Genomic DNA, 19,034 nt, shown 5'->3' with positions numbered 1-19,034 from the left:
TTGCCCACGTTTGCGAACTGGTCACCTGCCCGAAGTGCCCCCTCTGACCGCACCCCGGGTCGGGGACTCCTGTTGGCACTGAGTTGGGGACAGGGACGTTCGTGGACGGGGGAGGGCCCCGAGTTCGAGTCTTTGCACCAAGGTACCTTTTCCTGGCAAGCACTTTCGGCGAACGGCTGCACGTGCAGCAGAACACTCCCCCTGGTGTGTCAGAGGGAAGAAAACGGGAGCACTGTGTGCCACCGGGCCTCAGGTGGAACTCACAAACCTGGTGGGGCTGCAGTACCTGCTAACTGGAGCGCTCCCAGGCCCTGGGGCCCCATCACGGCCGGAAGTCCCACCTCCCCGGGCCTTAACTTCCGTAGTCTGAGCTTCCGCTCGGTTGGCAGCTGCGCGGAATCCAGAGTGCTCAGAGACCGGACTTCCGCCTCCGGGTCTGAACCCCGCCCAGCGCGTGCAAGCCCCGCCCAGCAAGGCGGTGGACGCCTCGAGTTTGAGTCCCCTCAGCGCCCGTAGTTCCCGATCCACGACCGTTCCTCCGGGCTGTCCACGGGCCATCACGCATGCGTCGTTCCGTCGAATGGGGGCCCTCCTCATCCTGATCGCCGCGGCAGGGGCGTTGGCCGCGGTCGTGGCCCTGCGGCTATGGCTCGTGCTTCATTCACAGGTCGCTGTGCCCCGGAAGTCTGTCAGCCTCCTGGTGGTGGCCGGGTCCGGTAAGTATGGGGGCGGGGACCGCCGGGTTGCGGTGGGACTACAAGCCCCAGAGTGCACCGCGACTCCTTCCGCGGTCTCCTCAGCGCTTTGTGCGCATTGCTCGCCGGGAGTTGTAGTTTCGCCGGAACCGCCCCCCAGCCGGGCCCCGCGCCTGCGGGCTGCTGCTGCTGCGGGGCCGCGACTTGAATGACGAACGAGCGCCTGGCACTTGTCTGTAATCACGCCTCTCTCCAGCGGGTAGCTGTCTGATAAACTGTTAGTGAGCCGGGAGGACGCAGATGCCTCTTGATGCCAACATGCAATTTCCCCAAAGAATACGCTGCCGGTTTGCACGATCAGTCTAGGCATTTCGTCCTTAGTTTAGGGATCACGATCAGGGAGGCGAGGCGAGTTGCCACATTTCAATGCGACAAGAGTTCAAGTTCGAGCCTAGGTCCCCAGACTGACCCGTGCGCTGTGCTCTCTGTCTGTGCCCGGCTCCCCCTGGAACCCGGACAGCCGCGCTTCCCCTTCTCCTGCGGGACGGCCGGTGCGTCCGGAGGACGCAGGCGCCCCGCGGGTTGGACGTTCCCCTGCTGTGCGCGCTGGGTCCCTGCCGGGAGCCGGTTCCTGCGGCGCAGGGAAGTGATGGGGGAGCGGAGGGGCAAGGGGAGCGCGGACACAGGTCAGGGCCGCCCCCGCCCGAGGCCCGAGGCCCGAGGCCGCAGTGAAGGCGGCTACGTGTGCGCCGGCTGGTCGGCCAGCAGCCGGCTCTGCTTACGTGGCACGTGGCCAGCGCGACAGGTGGCCGACCTTTCGGGTGTTTGTTCCGTGAAGGACACTCAGCGAACACAGCTGATTTCTTTTCGATTCGTGGTCCTGAAGCGAAAGGGTTGCGATTCCGGCGACCGCACGGTGTCAGCAGTGGAACGCGCGGGTGTTCTCCGCTGTCTCCCACCCGGGCTGCTCGCCCACGCTGCTGCGCCTCGTCCGCCGTCCCTCGGACACGCGCGCCTCCCGTTATTGGTCCTTCTCCGGCCCCTGTCCTGACGCTCCCGCCCTGCCCAGCAGCCACCCCGCTCCCACTAGCTTGGTCCTTGAGTCGCCTCCACCTTGGGGAGGGGTCTCCCCGACCCACCCCAAGGCTTGGATTTTCCTAACCGTCGGCTTCCCCCGCCTCGCTCTAATTTCCCTGCCGCCCAGTATCCCTCTGCCTCTCTGTGTGTGTCCCAGCCCTGCCCCCTTCTCCGTAGCGTGAGGTGTGCCTTGCCCGGCTGGCCACCTTCCTCAGCACCTGCTGTGAGCGCTGGCTCTATGTTGATGCACCGGTTACCCTCCTCCCCGAGTAAAAGCAGAGCTCACACAAGGGCACAGATTCCTGTTTCCAGCCGCTCCTCCTGCCTCTGAGAGGTCGGCGCGGGCTTGGCAGGTCAAGTAGCTCTGCCTGCCTGGCCTCCCGGTCTGAGGCTTCCTCTCCTCCTCCAGGCGGGCACACCACCGAGATGCTGAGGCTGCTCGGGCACTTGTCCAGCGCCTACCGCCCCAGGCACTACGTCATTGCCGACACGGACGAGTTCAGTGCCCAGAAGATACACTCTTTCGAACAGAGCCGAGCTGAGAGAGACCCCGGTACCACGGTAAGTGACCCTTTCTGCTCCTGAGGAGGTTGCACGTGGTGGCCTGGGCTTCGTCTTCCCGGGAAGCAACCCCGTGGCACTTGGGTGGGCATGTGGGTGTGGGAGACAGGTGAGGCGCGGAGGGTGACATCCAGGCTTCCGGCCGGAGCCACCACGAAACGGAGTTGCCCTCGACCTACGTGAGCAAGACCCCAGAGGCAGCGGGGGGACCCACGCGGGACGTCTGTGACTGCCCCAGTAAGCCGCAGGCTCTGCGGTCGGATCCACGAGTGACGCTTGGAGGGGACCCTGGTCTGGGATATCAGCTTGGCTGCCGTGTGTGTCTGCGTGATGGTGCGGACTTGGAGTGAGCAAGTGGGCGAGGCCACCCAGGGACTGAGTCTAGTTAGAAGGCAGAACAGGATGAGCCCTGAGCCCCGAGGCATGGTGACCTTCCGGGACAGGGAGTGTCACTGTCACCGAAATGTCAGCTGCCACCCCGCTCCCTGAGGGCAGCCCGCCCCACCCCACCCCCACCCAGGTCTCTGACCCGTCGTGCTGGGCGCTGTCTGCTTCCTGCTTGTTTTCTTCTTGTCCCTGGCAGGGAAGGAATCCCCTTCCTCCCAGTGCAAAAGCACATGTTGAAGGTTGTAGTTACATTTCTTACAGTATTGTAATCTGTTCACGGGAGGAGCGTTTTCAGGTTCGTTTACATTACCTGCCAGAACCAAAGTCAAATTCACGCTCTAAGTGCAGGCACTTTCAGTGTGTCCTCCGGGTGGCAGTCTCCGCTGGACTGTTTGTAGACACAGCCCCCCCACCCAGCCCCTCTCCCCCTACTTTCCCCGACGTCGCTGTACCCACAGCTGTTCCCTGGCCCTGCACGACGTTCCCGCCGTCCGCGGCTTCGTGTGGCTCCCCGTGGCTGAGTTTCCCGGCCCCTCCAGCGAGCCAGCACGGCTGTGCCGCCCGAGAGCCCGGGTCTTGGCAGTGCCCTGTGCCCGGTGAGGGGTTGAGTGCTTGCCGCTCAGAGCACAGCTCACACCCAGTCCTGGGGAGATGCCGGCCCGCAGTGCGACCACGAGCCCACCCTTCCTGGAACATCAGACCCTCCTAGAAATCAGAGGCTGTGAATTAACAGCCCAAGTAGCAGAGGGAATTTCTCTTGTTTGGTTTATGAGTTAATTGATATGCAGTTGATATGCAGTTATTCAGTGAACTAAATGTTTTTGCTAGCTTGTAGGAAACGTATTTAGATGCTGGCATTCACCTGGTCATGCAGGTGTACGCATGCGGCAGGTTGGAAACTGGATCTTAACTTAAGAATGTTAAGTTAATAGTTTTATTAATTCCAAGGTGGAGATCAATCACCTCCTGGGTTGCAGAAACTTCACTGAGATTACTCCTGGTTCCTTTGGTCCACGGTAGTTTTTTTAATGGTATTTAAAGTCTTCAGGTACAAGATTCACCTTATTTATATGTACACAAGAATGAAAATAAATCATTGTTTCTGTGCTTTATTTATCTATTCTTAGAGAGAGGGGAGGGAGGGAGAGAAACACGGTTCTGGGACCTGTCTGCAGCCCAGGCATGGGCCCTGGCTGGGAACTGAACCGGCGACCTCTCGCTTTGCGAGATGACACCCAGCCCACTGAGCTGCACTGATCAGGGCTCTGCTCACTTTAAGCCCTGCTGTTAGCCCTCGTTTCTCTGAGCAGTTTCCCTTGGGAGACACAGGCTTCCCTTGGGAGAAGTCCCTCAGCCCCCCTGGAATAAAGCTGTTGGAAAGGCAAGTAGCAGAAAAGCAAAATTTAAAAAACCCTGAACATTAGCTGTGAAATTACTTATATGAAAACATGTTTCAGAGCCTTCTGAAGAAAGTATAATTCCCCGGGGGTAAGCTCTAAAGCAAAGATGGCTGAAGCCACGCTTCAGAAAGACCGGGTGGGAACCTCTCCAAGTGGAACTGGTCACCAGCTCGAGGCTGCGGGGGAAGCTCAGACCCCCCCCCCTCCGAGCGCAGCGGACCCCGGCCGGCTGTGTCTCAGCAGGATGTCCCCCTACCCACCCCCCACACCCTGGAGACGGGAGCAGGGGCCCAGGGGCAGGGCACAGTTTGGTACTAGACACATTCAGGAGTATTTTTACAAGTTTCCAAATGTCCTACCATAAGCGAGGGTCTTACTTTGATTAGAGAAAAAGTTAAAAAAAAAAAAAAAGAAAGAAAAAACAAGAAAGCCCAGCCCGAGCAACCTGTTGACGGGAAAGGGCGGGCCGGCCGTGCCCACGCGCACCTGCTCGGGGGTGCTGCTGGCTGGGACATGAACGCAGCACACACACGCACAGCGGGGGTCAGCGGCCGGAGGGGTCGTCGGAACGTTTGCGTGGTCCAGGGGCCAGGGCATGCCTGCCGCTTCAAACGGACTTCGAGGAGACCGGGGTGGAGGGGGGGGACAAGGGGATTGGGGAGACGGGCAGCAGGCCGAGGGAGCCAGGGCACCAGCAGGGGTGGGAAGCTGGGGTCGGGGGTCCTGGCCTTGGCTAAAAGCTGGGTCAGTAGGGTTTCTGGTTGCTGGGGGCGGGGCGTGAAAACAAGACAAGCAAGCAGAACTCGACAGCCTGTGGTCAGCAGCAGTGAGGATGGGGCGGCCGCCACGGACCCAGGGAGGCCCTGCCGGCTCTCTCCCTTTCTTCTCTCCCCCTCCCACCCCCAAAGGGCCCCTCAGCTTCAGAAGCAGCTGCCTGGGCCCGCATGAGTTGACCGACTGCTGTCACTGTGGGCTCTGGTGCCTCGCCCCCCCAGTCGCTGTCATCCCCGAGGGCCGCCACCAGGTGGCAGTGCACAGCCGAGCATCGAGGCCGGTGGGCAGACCTGTGGCTCTTCTGGATGGAGAGTCCCGACACAGACCCCACTTCCCCACTCTCACGGGGACTCCGGGGAGCCAGGCCAGCCCAGGAGGAGTTGGGGGTCCTCGGCAGGGCAGTGAAGGCGGTCGTGGGTGGCGGCCGCTGCGCAGAGCCAGCCAGCTGGGAGCAGAGGAGACGGGCTTCAAAGGGGGTGGGCGGTCAGCACCCTCAGGCATCTCGCTGAGCCGAGGGCGCTGGAGGGGGTGGCAAGACCACAGGCACCTGCGGCTTCCAGTGTGGGGTGGGAGGGAGGGCAGAACCCCCAGGCTGGGGGGTTGGGGCGGCTTCCCAAGGAAGATGGGGGGTCTGACCCGGGATACAGCGTGGGGAAAGGGGGGACGTGGAGCGGGCAGGCCCCGAGCGGACCAGAGGAGGGCGTGTGGGCGTGTGACGAGAGCGGCAGCGGGGGCATGGGGACAGAGTGGGGAGCCCACGAGGCAGGTTCCTCGGACTTGGGAAGGTCGTCTGGGAGCCCCTCCAGTGGCGGGGGGGGGGGGGGGGGGTCCGTGAGCGATCAGCCCGAGTGAAGGCTGCACAGAGGGGAGGGTCGTGTGGTGTGGGGCTGATGGTTGACTTCTGGCTGTGTCTTTGAGCATCTTCTAAGACGATGGTTAGAGAACGGCGAGGGGTGTGTTTTAGAAGTAAAGCTGAGACGAGAGAAACGCGGCTGTGGGAGGAGGAACACCTGCTGGCAGGAGGCAGCTACTCTGGAACAGCCCAAACACGCAGCGTGAGCACCGGTGCTCTGGGGCGGCCCCGCGGGTCGGGAGCAGCAGGCTGGCCTGCCCGCCGCCGCCCGAGCCCCAGGCGGTGCTGGGGTGGCGTCTCCCGCCGGGTGTCTGCGGCGGTGTGCCGGCTGCAGGGCTCCTCGGTCAGCCGGTGGGCCCGGAGCCGCCGGGACGGCCTCCCTCCCACACCCCCAGGGCCGCCCCCGGGTGGGGCGTCGGCTCCACGCAGCGCCACCTGGCCCATCCCTGCAGTTGTGGGGCTCCCCGCAGTCTGGGAGTTACGTGTCACAGCCCCGGTCTCACACGATCACACCGTTGGTGTGTGGCTGATGTGTATGTTTGTGCTTTTCCCTTTGTAACGAGCCGTACCCGTGTGAAGACGAGCACCCCCTGACGCGGAAGCCCGTTGGGGGCGGGGGGGGGGGGGCGTCCGAAGAAGAAGAGACCGCCGTGGTGCGTTGCAGGTGCGGACCCCGATGTGGCCGTTTCAGTGACGGAGTGACTGTTCTCAGAACAGCACGCCACGTAGACGGGGACACAGCTCTGAAGTGTTTCAGTGACTCAACGTCCGAAATCCCTTCCCGAACCTTACGGGCCCCCTCCCCACGACCCCAGGAAAGGCAGGCCAGGCGAGGCTTGCCTTGGATCAGAGCCGGATCGACGGGGTCGGAGTGCCTGAGCCACACACCGCACTCACTGCAGCTGCTGGTGCCTGGCCTCCGCCGGTGCCGGGTGAATGGCACGTGCCGAGCTACGGCAGACCCTCGCCCTGGCCGTGGCCCTGGCCTCACACCGTTGCCCCAGCGTGAGGACGGACCAAGACGGCCCGTGTTGGCGTCTGAGAGACACGAGGCTTCTCTTCCCAGGAGCAAGCACCCGCCTGGTGGCCTCGGCTGGGTGACGTGCCCAGTCGTGCGTGGTGGCCGGGCTCGGGGTTGTCCCGTGCTGGTTAGGCCCTTCTGGGCCCCCCAGAAGTGGGAGCTAGAGGTGGGGGTGAAGGGGGTGGGCTGAAGTCCCACCCAAACCGCCGGGCCCAGGCTGTGAGACAGGGACGCACCCAAGGCAGACTGGTGCCTGGGCCTCGGACCGGGACTGGAAGCTGGGAGCTGGGAGCGGGCCGCTGGCGTGCCTCGGGCCGGGCCTCAGACTCTGTGCACCGGGGCCGTAGTCCCTCCAGGAGCAGGCGGCGTCTCCCTTTCCCGGGCCGGCCTCTCCAGCCAGGGAAGGCCTCTGCGGGCGGCCTCGAGGCCTCGACCCCCGGGCCGGGCGCTGGCCCTGCCGTCACCGCAGCTGGTGTGGGCACCGAGGTCTGGGGAGCCGGGTGCCCCCAGCGTGACAGGCTGCTTGTCCGCAGGGCCCCGCCTGCAGCCGCCACACACGTGTGGAGACGTGTCCCTGGCGCCGCCAGCGCGGGCCGCCCCGATGTCGGAGCGACGGCGGTGGGCCCGTCCAGTGCCCTGCTGGCGCGCGTGAGCCCCTGCGTTGTTAGGAGACCGCCGGGGGGAAAGCTGCAACCGCTGCGGGCCGAACGGAGCGTTGCCGCTCCGGCTTGGACGTGTCTCCAGCCAGAGTCCGCGCGCGGCGGGCTCCCCGAGCGGTCAACGTGCCGCACGTCCCGCACGTCCCAGCGCACAGTGTCGGCGAGGAGGACCCCGCAGGCCGCGGTGCCCGCTCCGCTGTGGTCTGCGGAGCCCTGGGACTCCCGGCTGGGGCTGTTTCCGTCGAGGTCGCTGCGGCCTCCGGGCCGGCCAGCCCCGTCTGGGGTTCCCAGCGGCGAGGCCGTTCCGGCCGGTGCCGTGGGAGTCTCCAGCTGTCACCCCCGTCAGCGCCCAGCCCAGGGCTTCGCCTCCTGTCAGGGAAGGAGGGGCCTGAAGACCTCCTCCGCCCTCTGCGTCCGCCACGCTGCTCCGGCGCTCCCTCCCGGCGGCCTCGCCCTGCACGCTCACGCAGGTGCCGGTCACGGCCGTGCACGGAGCCCCGGAGGCACTGTGGGGCGTGGCCCTGCCCTTCTGCGTCAGGGGCTCGGGCGGGTGGCTGGGTGGACGGACGAATGACAGGCGGGGTGTTGCGCTGTTTGGCAGAGCGAGAACAGGAGAGAGTCTCACTTTTACGTTCCTCTTCCTTCCGCTTTTCCGCTCCTGCCCACCGTGGGCGAGAGGGGGCCGTCGCCGCAGGGTGAGCTCTGGACTTCCTTCCCAGAACTGCGTCGCCACGTGGCTGCCAGCAGGGGGCGCGGCAGCAGCGCAGTAGCGCTTGCCAGGAGAGCCCTGGGGTCCGAGGTTCAACAGAAACGTCCGACTGTCCCCCTAGGACTCCGTTTTTGTTCCGTTTTTACTCCGTCTTCCCCCAGAAAGGGCTGGTGCACAAGCCTCCAGTGAGGAGCCAGGCACAGGGGACAGAGGGCAGAGGCGGGGGGAGTGCGGGAGCCCCAGAGCTGGGGAAAGGGGCGCCCGCTGGGGGGCCGGGAGCTGCAGACGGAGGCCCGCACACGCCCTCCTGCCACGCAGCCGGCGCCTCCAGACGCACGCAGCCTAGAAAACCTCCGGCCGTAACCCAGAGGCGTGTGCTGTGTGCCGTGTGCCGCGTGAAGCACGAGAAAGTGTCCTGGCTGGACCCGCAAGCAGCGGGGGTGGGCGTCAGGAAGGGTCCGGGAAGCGCCGCACACGGAGGCCGCCCGTGGGGCCCTGGCGCCCACAGCCCGCTGACCCGGTTTCTGCTCCCTTGCAGCGGCCCGAGTACCACATCCACCGCATCCCCCGGAGCCGCGAGGTCCAGCAGTCCTGGCTGTCCACGGTGTTCACCACCCTGCGCGCCGCCTGGCTCTCCTTTCCGCTGACCTACCGCCTGAAGCCAGACCTGGTGCGTAGAGGCCTCCCCGCGGCCCCACTACGGGCGAGCGCTGGTGTGCTCCACCGGCACTGGGGGGTGCAGTGACCTGGGGCTGACGTCCGAGGAGGGGCACGCGGGGCCCTGGGGGCGGCCTGGCCTCGGCCTCTGACCCCTCGAGGGGGAGGAGGGGCTGTGGGCCCACTCAGCTCGTACCTTACTTCCGTCCGTCCCCCGAGCTCGGGGCCTCGGTCTTGACCTTACAGCGAGAGGGTTGGATTGGGCGTCTCTCGGCTTCCTTCTAACCAACCCAACACTTGACGAGAGCTGTGGACGGGCCTGTGAAAGTGGGGGATGTTCCTGGTGGGGGGGAGAGTGGGCGGGGCTCACGCTTCCATTCTGCACTGGACCTGTTTAAACACGCGACCCTCACCCGGTCGGCTGCCCCGCCGCGGCCGGCCTCCCGGGCGGAGCCCCCTCGTGTGCTGAAGCCCCTCTGGGGGCTGCTGCAGGTCATGGCCATGGGCTTGTCCACTCCTCGGGGAGCCAGACCGCCCCTCGAGGGCCCCCAGGGTCTGCCCCGGGTGCCCCCGGTTGTCCTGTGACCTGTCCCAGAGCGCTGTCTCTTCCCACCTCTGGGGCCACCGCAAAGGAAGCCTCTCTCCTTCCGGGCGGGAGCGCCGGCCAGGTGCCCCTCACTTCTCCCGGCCGGCGCGCGCTGAGACAAATCTCCGTGTGTCCGTGACGCGCACCCTCCCACTTCACGTGAAAGGAGGCCATTCTTCCCCGGAGTCACTTTTTCCCGTGGTTCTCACCCAGTATGAGCTGGGAAATGTCTAAGTTCACGGCTCCAGCGGTCGGCATGGACAGTGGGTTATTGTCCGCAAGCAGGACGCTGGGATTTTTTTTAACTGGGCATTTTCGGTGGTGAGTCACAGACTGGGCGGCGCTGGTCGCGCTGTTTACCTAGTCTATCGCACTTTTATTGGCCTGTTGATTGGCACGCGTTTGAAACCTGAACGAGACCCATTAACTTCCTGACGATAACCAGTGGGGGGACCTCGCTTCCCCGCTGCGCCGTGGCTCCCATCCCGCTCCCTCTGCGCGGCGGCCTTCGTCCCGTGTCGCGTGTCCTGGCGATCAGGCCCCTCACGGCACGTGCAGAGGAGACCTGGCTGCACACAGGCGGGGCCCGCTGACCCGGGATGACCGTCTGTGAGTGGAATTAAGGGAGGGGGAGGTTTTCAGGCCAAGTCACGTCAGAAACAACCGGCCACGGCTGTCTGCTGCCTCGAGTGTCCTGAGACGAGGGAGACGGGGCTGGGAGCCGTCCGACGACGTCTGGTCAGCAGCTGTCCCCGAGGAACGGCCGTGTGCGCGGGCACAGAGGTCAGGCCAGGGCCCCTTCTCCCAGCGTGGCCCCCGGGCCCTCCCCGCCCGTTCAGCGGCACCGCGGGGACTCGAGGGGCCGGCCTGACTACAGCCTGGTCCCCGGGGCGGGAGACGTGGGGTGGGGGGCGGAAACCCTGTGGTTCCCTCGGGCTGACGCCCGCTCTCCCAGCCGTGTGGGGCCGGCAGCTATGCCCTGGCACACCAGCCGGCCAGCTCGGTGACGGCCCGGGGCTGCCTCCTTCCAGAAGTGACATCTGTGGTCTGAACGGTGTGGCTCCTGGTCCGCGTTCTGGACGACCTCAGCGCGAAGGCCGTCCAGGTCGGGCTGGGCGTCGTGGTCCGAGACTGCTCCACCGTCCCTGGCTCCCCTCCGGGGACTCTCCCGCACCAGAAACTGGGCTTCTCCCCTTTCCCGGGGCCTGTCCCACCCAGCATGGTGGGCTGGGCCAGCCTCCGGCTGCGGAAGCTGTGTGGCTCTGCCTCCCCTGCGCCCTGTCCTTCCGCTTTGCCTGTGTGGCCCCCGAGTTGTCAGGGCTCCAGCCGGTCCCAGGGGCCTCATCCTCCCAGGTGGAGGCCAGCGGGTGTCCCGGGGTGGCAGGGCGGCACAGAACCCCACCGTGAGCGCGGCAGAGGGAGGATCGGAGCCTGGTGGAAATGGGGCTGCTTCCAGAGGGGTCCACTGTGCGGGCAGGGGGAGGCATGAACCAGAGAGACGGGCCCGTGGGGGTGGGCAGCTGGGCGGAGCAGAGCGGGAGGGAAGGGCAGGCTTTGGGGCGGCGTCCGGGGCTGTCAGGTGTCCTGCGGGTCGGCAGAGTTGTGTGTGTACAGCCGCCGAAAGTCCCTGAAGTGACCTTCTGTTCAGCGTGTTTCAGGGGTGCCTTTCTCTGCCCTGAGGGCAGAGAGGGGAGAGGGGAGCACCAGTGCACAGCAGGACGCGGCGTGGGGGGGGCTGTGGCCCTAGCTGCGGGAGGGGTCCGCGGGAGGCAGCCGGGGCGTGGGGACCGGGTGCCAACTGCGAGCTCCCTGAGGCCTGACCTGCACTCTGGCGCCAGCGCCAGAGCCCGCGGGGTTCGGTGCCAGTTGAAGGGGAGGGGCCGGGTCACGGGGTGGAGGGGGCGGGGGTGGCCGCTCCGGGCTTTGAAGTGGGGGAAGGTGGAACAGGAAAAACACGCTGTGTGGCCGCCCTGGCTGGCTCGTGCGCCCGCCAGCCTGACCCCGGAGCTCTTCTCGGGGCGCCTCTGACCGCGCGTCCCTCACGGGTCGCGCACCGCCTCCATCGGAGCAGCCAGGGAAAGCGCCGGGAGCCCCTCGCTCCCCCGCAGCAGGGGCAGCCGTGTCCCCTGTGGCGCTGCGCCGACGCCCGAGAACAATGGGAGGTGCACCCGCTGGAGGCCGGCTGGGGGGGGGCGGGGGGGGGCCCGTGGGTGCACTCGCCCGCCCGGACCGTCCCCAGCCAGAGTCGCTGTGCTTTGATGCCCACCTGTCAAGGAGCCACTTAAGTTTCTTTTTACTGTATTTAGGAAAAGCAAAGATTCCCACTCAGTGTTCTCTAACAGCCCCTGGGGACACCGTGCCCTCGCCTTCTTGCCCCACCCCCGAGCCCGTGGGTGAGAGGCCTCTGTTTAGGCCGGCGCTTCCTCTGCAGGGGCTTGCTTTCCGGCCCTTTCTGTCTCCCGGCCTCCCGGCGTAACTCCTACCGGTGCAGCCCGACGCCTCCTGGCCGCAGCCTTCTCTTCCTGGCGGCACGCACGGGCGGGGCCCCGCCAGCCGCAGAGAGAGCTGCTCTCTGCGTGCGGCCCCGGCTGCACCGGGACAGCGTCTCCCGAGGGGACCCTCCCATCCCCGCCCCCGGCAGCGCCAGTGGGGCCAGCTCTCACCCTCTCCCGGGCCCAGGAGCGAGGCCTGCACGCCTGTCCCCTGCACGCCTGTCCGACGGGACCCATGGGCGGGGACGGGCAGACTGACCGCCGTGGGTTTCCTGAGGGACGGGCGAGCCCCTCTCGGATTTCACCGCGTGGGCTCCCGGAGCGGGCCGTGCCACGTGCTGCTGGGGGGTGGGAGGGTCTCCATCAGAGACGGCAGGAGCGCGGGCAGGTGCTGCCCACTCTTAAGACGGTGAGGAGCTCCCTGCTGCTGCTGCTGCTGCGGGGCCTCAGCCTCGGAGAGAGAGCACGTGCCTGGGGGGGAGGGGGGGCTGACGTCAGCACTGACGTGTGTGCACTTCTGCCGGGAAGGGCGGAGCCTGCCGAGCGGCAAAGGGCAGCACGTTCCCCTCGTCAGCACGGTGCTCTCGGGGTCTGCTCTCGGGGCCGCGTCCCTCCCTGCCTCCCCCCCACAGACGCCCCCTGAACGTGCAGGGCTCCTGTGGCCCTCCTTCTGTGGGCTCCCCCTTCCCCGAGCTGCACCATGAGCGCGGCAGGGCCCGGAGCCAAGTCTCCTACCCGCGTCCCTCCTGCCCTGTGGCCGAGCTGGGCCAGGCGCTCGGACGGGCCTGCGATCCGTGAGGCCGGGAGCCGGGCGGGGCCCCAGGGGACCGTGTCCTCCAACCACAAGGTCCAGGGCTCCTGAGTCCCTGCCCGGGGGGGCGGGGGGGGTTTCTGTCACTGTGTTTCTCCCTCTCTCTCACACACAGCCAGAGTTTTTTAAAGATTTATTTACTTTTTTATTTCTAGAGAGGGGGAGAGAGGGAGAAAGACAAGGAGAGAAACGCCAGTGTGAGAGAGGAACATCAGTTGCTGCCTCTCACACACGTCCAGACCTGACCCGGGACCGAGCCCGCAGCCCAGCCCGGTGCCCTCACCGGGAATCCAACCGGTGACCTTTCGCTCGGTGGGATGGCGCCCAGCCCTCTGAGCCACCCCAGGAGGCAGGAGGGCCGAGGCCAGAAAGAGCCTGTGGGTGTTTGCAAGCACCCTTCTGACCGAGAACTAAGGCATCAGGTGGCCCTCCGCCCAAGTGCGTCTGGGCACGGGTCACCTGAGGGGCGCCTTGGGCCGGCTGTCGGCTCGGCCGGCAGGGACTCGGCGCACGGGTGCCCGTGCCCACGAGGCAAGGACCCGGAGAAAACGCCGCTCGTGGGCCGAGTCCTGTCCCTGCTTTGAAGTCAGCCGGTTCTCCCTGTTCAGAAAGGAAGTCCCTGGTTTCCATGGCCCCCGCTTCCCCGTTTGATCTGCTGGAAGGGTCTCTGCTCCACCTCAGCCCGTGGCGGGAGTCTGCCCCCGAGTCTCTACGGAAACTTAAAGTGGTCGCTAACAGTGGCCAGAGTTGCGCCCTCAACTACCTCCCAGGCGTCCCGTCTGCCCGGGAGCAAGTCGCGCCAGCGCCGGGCCTGGTGGCAGGTGCGGCGGCCCCACACAGACGCCAGACGCAGCGCCCGCCGTCCCCTGGAGGCTGCCCCGAGTCTCCGCTGTGCGGCCTGGCCTCGTCCGCCTGTCCAAACACCACGATGACCACGCCCACCCGGAGGGCTGCCATCAGGTCCAGAGGGGTCACTCAGCAGAGCGCCACGCCGGGGCGCGGTGCCTGCAGGGGTCAGGGGCTGCCCTCCGCCTGCAGGGACGAGCCTGGGGGCGCAGAGGCTGCCCCCACCCTGGCACCCACGCCCTCGGGCGAGCTCCTGCGCCGGCCACCCGGGGTGGGGGAGTTCGGGACCTCGGGAAGCAGGTGTCTCCCTGAAAGCACCGCAGGGCACTGGGGCGCCGTGGGAACAGGAATGCCCTGAGGGCAGGAAGCCGGCACCTGGACCGCGTGTCCGGAGGACAGGAAAGCGCCAAGGCTCCATTTCCCCTGCAGAGCGCAGCGGCGGCCAGGCAGCCATGGAAACAGCAAGGGGCTGCCCCGGCCCGGTCATGATCCCTGACGGTGGCAGCCCTGGCTTTGCCGTCCAGATGGAAGAACATCGGGCATGGTGGGACCTCACATCACTTGCTGGGCTGGCACCTCGGGGCAAAGACCCGAAAAGCCAGTCCGGCGCGGCCTCCACCAGCTCAGCTCGCTGCCAGCCCTGCACTCAGTGGCCGGAGGCGGAGCCAGGCCGTGGGGCCCGCGGGGTGTAGGGTCGGTCGTCCTCGGGTGCGTGGGAACTGCAGCCAGGCTTCGCCGAGACGGGAGGGGACGCGGGAGTCCGACGCCCGTGCGTCTCTGCGCCCTGTCCCCCGTCTGCCAGCCTGGAGCTCAGGCCCCGCGCGGAGGCTCCCCGGAAGCTGGGGGCCCGGGCTCCCAGCAGGGCGACACAGCCAGCCTCGGTTCCTCGTCCTGCCGGCAGGCCTGTGTGCCGCCTGCGGCCAGGGACTTCCAGGGCCCTGCAGGGCAGGGCAGGGCAGGCAGGCTGGAGCCCCTGGAAGGAAGGAGCTCTTGGCAGTATTGTTTCGGGCATGTCCCCTCAAGCAAAGGAAACAGATGAAAAAATAAAATAAACAAATGGGACTACAGCAAACTAAAAAGGTTTTGTCCAGAAGAGGAAATTAAATCCTCTGCAAAATGGCCAATGGACATATGAAGAGATGCTCAACATCACTTATCGTCGGGGAAGTGCAAGAGGAACAACAAGGAGACGTCACCCCACCCCGGTCAGACCCGCCGTCACCAGTAAACCCACAAACAACACGCGCTGGCGAGGACGTGGGGGAAAGGGACCCCCGTGCACTGTGGGTGGGAACGCAGGCTGGGGCAGCCCCTGTGGGAAACAGTGTGGGGTTTCCTCAAAAAAGTGAAAATGGAGCTGCCTTTTGACCCAGTAGTTCCACTTCTGGGATTACATCCAAAGAACGTGAACACACTGACCTGAAGACACCTGCAGCCTCGTGTTCGCTGCAGCGTCGTGGACAACAGCCAGGTGATGGGGGCACCCCGGGTTTCCACGGTAGCCGGCCAGACAGACGAGCAGTGGCACACACCTGCGGTGGAATATTACTCGGCCATGAAAGAGAACGGAAGTGATAGAGAAGAGCAACACACAGCCGGCCAGTGGGTGCTGGCTGAGTGGCAGGCACTGTGCCCCGGGCCCCACGGCACAGGATGGGCACCCAGGCACAGCGGGGGAGCGGCCTGCCTCGGGCACAGAGCCGGTGAGCGAGAGAGCTCAGCACAGCCCCGCGGGCTGCAAAGCACGTGGCTGGCTACACATTGCATCTTGACGAGGAATTATTCAGGACTTAGAAAAACTTAAAAAATCTGTTTTGACCAAGATGGAGGCATAGGTAGACACACTGTGCCTCCTCGCACAACCAAAAGAAGGACAACAAATTTAAAAACCAAAAACAGCCAGAACTGCCAGAAAACCAAACTGTAAGGAAGTCCACCAACCAAGGAGTTAAAGAAGAAACACTCACCCAGATGGGTAGGAGGGGCGGAGGTGGGCAGCTGGGCAGAGAGGACTGTGGCAAGGCAGCAGCTGGCAGAGCGGGCGGTCCCACACTCGAATGCGGATAAACCGGGAGGAACAACTGGGGAGCGAGGCAGACCACACAACCCAGGGCCCCAGCTCGGGGAAATAAAGCCTCAAGACCTCTGACTGAAAACACCTGTGGGGGTTGCAGCAGCGGGAGAAACTCCAGCCTCACAGGAGAGTTCATTGGAGAGACCCACAGGGTCCTAGAATGTGCACAAACTCACCCCCCCGGGAACCAGCACCAGAAGGACCCAGTTTGCTGGTGGGGAGCAGGGGAAGTGACTGAAAGCCCACAGAGAGCCCAGCAAGCAGCATTGTTCCCTCTTGGACCCCTCCCCCCCCACACAGTGTCACAACACAGGGCCGTGGGTTGTCCCGCCCTAAGGCTCCGCCCCTTACTACGTAATAGGCGCGCCAAGACAGAGCAATAGGGCCCAAATGAGAGAACAGATCAAAGCCCCAGAAAAAATTCAACTAAGTGACGAAGAGATAGCCAGCCTATCAGATGCACAGTTTAGAACACGGGTCATCATCAGGATGCTCACAGAACTGGTTGACTAAAGTCGCAAAACAGAAAAAAGTGAAAGCTATGAAAAGTGAACTAAAGGGAAACAAAAGTGATGGAAAGGAAACCAGGACTCAAATCAACGGTTTGGACCAGAAGGAAGAAATAAGCATTCATCCAGAACAAAACAAAGAAACAAGAATTTTTAAAAATGAGAAGGCTTAGGAACCTCCAGGACATCTTGAAGCATTCCGACATCCGAATCATAGGGGTGCCAGAAGGAGAAGAGGAAGAAATGGGAAACTTATTTTTTTTTTATTCATCCATTTTTTTTTAGGGAGGGAAGGGAGTGGGGGGGAGAGAGAGAGAGAGAGAAACATCAATGTGCGGTTGCTGGGGGTTATGGCCTGCAACCCAGGAATGTACCCTGGCTGGGAATCGAACCTGGGACACTTTAGTTTCCAGCCTGCGCTCAATCCACTGAGCTATGCCAGCCAGGGGGAAAACTTATTTGAAAACATAATGAAGGAGAACTTCCCCAATCTGGCAAAGGAAATAGACTTCCAGGAAGTCCAGGAAGCTCAGAGTCCCAAAGAAGTTGGACCCAAGGAAGCACACACCAAGGCAGATCATAATTAAGTTACCCAAGATTAAAGAGAAAGAATCTTAAACGCAGCAAGAGAAAAGGAGAGAGTTACTTACAAAGGAGTGCCCATAAGACTTATCAACTGATTTCTCAAAAGAAACTTTACAGGCAAGAAGGGGCTGGAAAGAAGTATTTGAGTGTCACAGGTTCAATTCCCAGTCAGGGCACATGCCTGGGTTGCAGGCCATGGCCCCCAGCAACCACACATTGATGTTTCTCTCATTCTCACTCCCTTCCCTCTCTAAAAATAAATAAATAAAATATTTTTTAAAAAAAGTATTTGAAGTCATGAAAAGCAAGGACCTACATCCCAGATGACTCTACCCAGCAAAGCTCTCATTTAGAATGGAAGGGCAGGTAAAGTGCTTCCCAGATAAGGTCAAGTTAAAGGAGTTCATCATCACCAAGCCCTTATTATATGAAATGTTCAAGGGACTTACCTAAGAAAAAGAAGGTAAAAAATATGAACAGTAAAATGACAACACACTTACAACTATTAACAATCTAACCTAAAAAAATTAATAAATAAAAACAAACTATGCAAACAACTAGAGCAGGAACAGAACCACAGAAATGGAGATCACATGGAGGGTTATCAGCTGGGAGTGGGAGGAGGAGAGAGGGGGAAAGGCACAGGGAACAAGAAGCATGGATGGTGGGTAGAAAACAGACAGGGGGAGGGTGAGAATGGCATGGGAAATGGAGGAGCCAAAGAACTTACACATGCACTAAACGGGGGACTGTGGGTGGGTGGCAGGGGTGTGCAGGGCAGGGGGGGAATGGAGGGGGGAAATGGGACAGCTGTGATAGCACAACCAACACAACATATAATTTTTAAACGTAAAAACCCCTCCTAACGTGTGACTGTGTGTGCTGCGAGGCGCCTCGCTGAGACGGGGTGCTGCGCCCTGACCCCGCCCTCCTGCCGCTCCCAGGTGCTGTGCAACGGGCCGGGCACCTGCGTGCCGGTCTGCGCGTGCGCGCTGCTGCTGGGGCTGCTGGGCGTCAAGAAGGTGCTCCTGGTCTACGTGGAGAGCGTCTGCCGCGTGGAGCGCCTGTCCCTGTCCGGCGCCCTCCTGCGCCCCTTCTGCGACCACTTCCTGGTGCAGTGGCCCGCGCTGAAGGAGAAGCACCCCGGCGCCGTGTTCCTGGGGCGGCTCGTCTGACGGGCAGCGGCCGGCGCCCTCCGACCCCGCGGGGGCCCCTCCGACCCTGCGGGGGCCCCCCCGCCCCTGCTGTCGGCCACAGGCGGGAGAGGACGACGCGTGTGTCTCAAAGCCGTCTGAGCGCCGTCGCCGGGAGAGGGGTGTGGCACCCAGGGCGGCGGCCGGGTGCTCCTGCGGGACGCACGTCCACCCCGGCCGGTGTGCGTGGCTCCGGGGACTGAGCGCCGGCCTGCGAACCACAGGGTCTCCGGTTCGATTCCCAGTCAGGGCAGTGCCTGGGCTGCGGGCCGGGTCCCCAGTAGGGGGTGCATGAGAGGCAACCGCGCATGGACATTTCTCTCCCTCTCTTCCTCCCTCCCCTCCCCTCTCTAAACGTAAATAAAATCTTTACAAAGAGACAAGCAGTAATAAACCATGCAGTGTTCACGCCTCTGTGCACCAGCCTTCTCGTCTACATCGAAGAATCGCTCAGAAGTTACCTGCTGACTAGTTTTAGCCATATTTTCTCCTAGAACTGAATGCAGACTCTATGATTAGCATTCTTTTTGACCAGTACTCTGCGTTGTGAAGGAAAGGTGTTTCTTTGTTTCTTTGTCTTTGTTCGACCCAGTGGGCTGCGTTTCCTGTGTGGCCCCGGCAGCCCCCCCGGGGCACACCTCCCCCCCCCCCCCCCCCCCCCCCCCCGCAGAGAGGAAGTGGCCGGGGGTGCCTTCCAGGCTGTGCCCTCCCAGCCCCGGGGCCACGGATGGAAACCAGCCTCTCCCCTGGCCCTTCAGCCCGGCACTGTCGGCTCCTGGCCTCCATCCCCAGCACCTTTGGGAAGCCCTTGTGTAATTACTGAAATAAAGTAAAAGGTGACCGTTGCCGTAGCAGTAAAAACGTGGTTCTGTTATCCGGAATCCAAACTCCCAGAACCGTTTTCGAGGGTGTGTTAGGAAGTGTGCAAGGCCAGACCCGCCGGTCTCGGCCATGCCGGGACGCCCAGGCTCGGGAGGGCGTGTGCGGCTCACACTCTGCGGGTGCTGGCCGGACGCCAGGGGTCCTCCCGGGCACTTTCCACACGCTCGCTCACTCAGTCCCCGCAAGCACGCGGCGAGGCAGCGACATGCACGGTTTAGCAGGGCCCGCTCAAGCACCTGCCCTCCTCCCGACGCCCGCCCGCA

At 63.6% G+C, this 19,034-nt stretch overlaps 1 protein-coding gene across 1 annotated transcript; it reads left to right on the top strand.

Moving 5' to 3' along the window:
* The first annotated feature begins 443 nt into the window (after positions 1–443).
* On the top strand, positions 444–17,907 carry ALG14 (ALG14 UDP-N-acetylglucosaminyltransferase subunit). The gene is made up of 4 exons (XM_028503422.2): positions 444–716; positions 2,182–2,333; positions 8,675–8,806; positions 17,641–17,907. Exons 1-4 carry the CDS (start codon positions 581–583, stop codon positions 17,869–17,871), a joined length of 651 nt encoding a protein of 216 aa, XP_028359223.1. The 5' UTR covers positions 444–580; the 3' UTR covers positions 17,872–17,907.
* The last annotated feature ends 1,127 nt before the right edge of the window (positions 17,908–19,034 follow it).

This window comes from Phyllostomus discolor, chromosome 14, assembly GCF_004126475.2.
Source record: "Phyllostomus discolor isolate MPI-MPIP mPhyDis1 chromosome 14, mPhyDis1.pri.v3, whole genome shotgun sequence".
Lineage (NCBI taxonomy): Eukaryota > Metazoa > Chordata > Mammalia > Chiroptera > Phyllostomidae > Phyllostomus > Phyllostomus discolor.
This window is presented reverse-complemented; position numbering and strand designations above follow the sequence as displayed.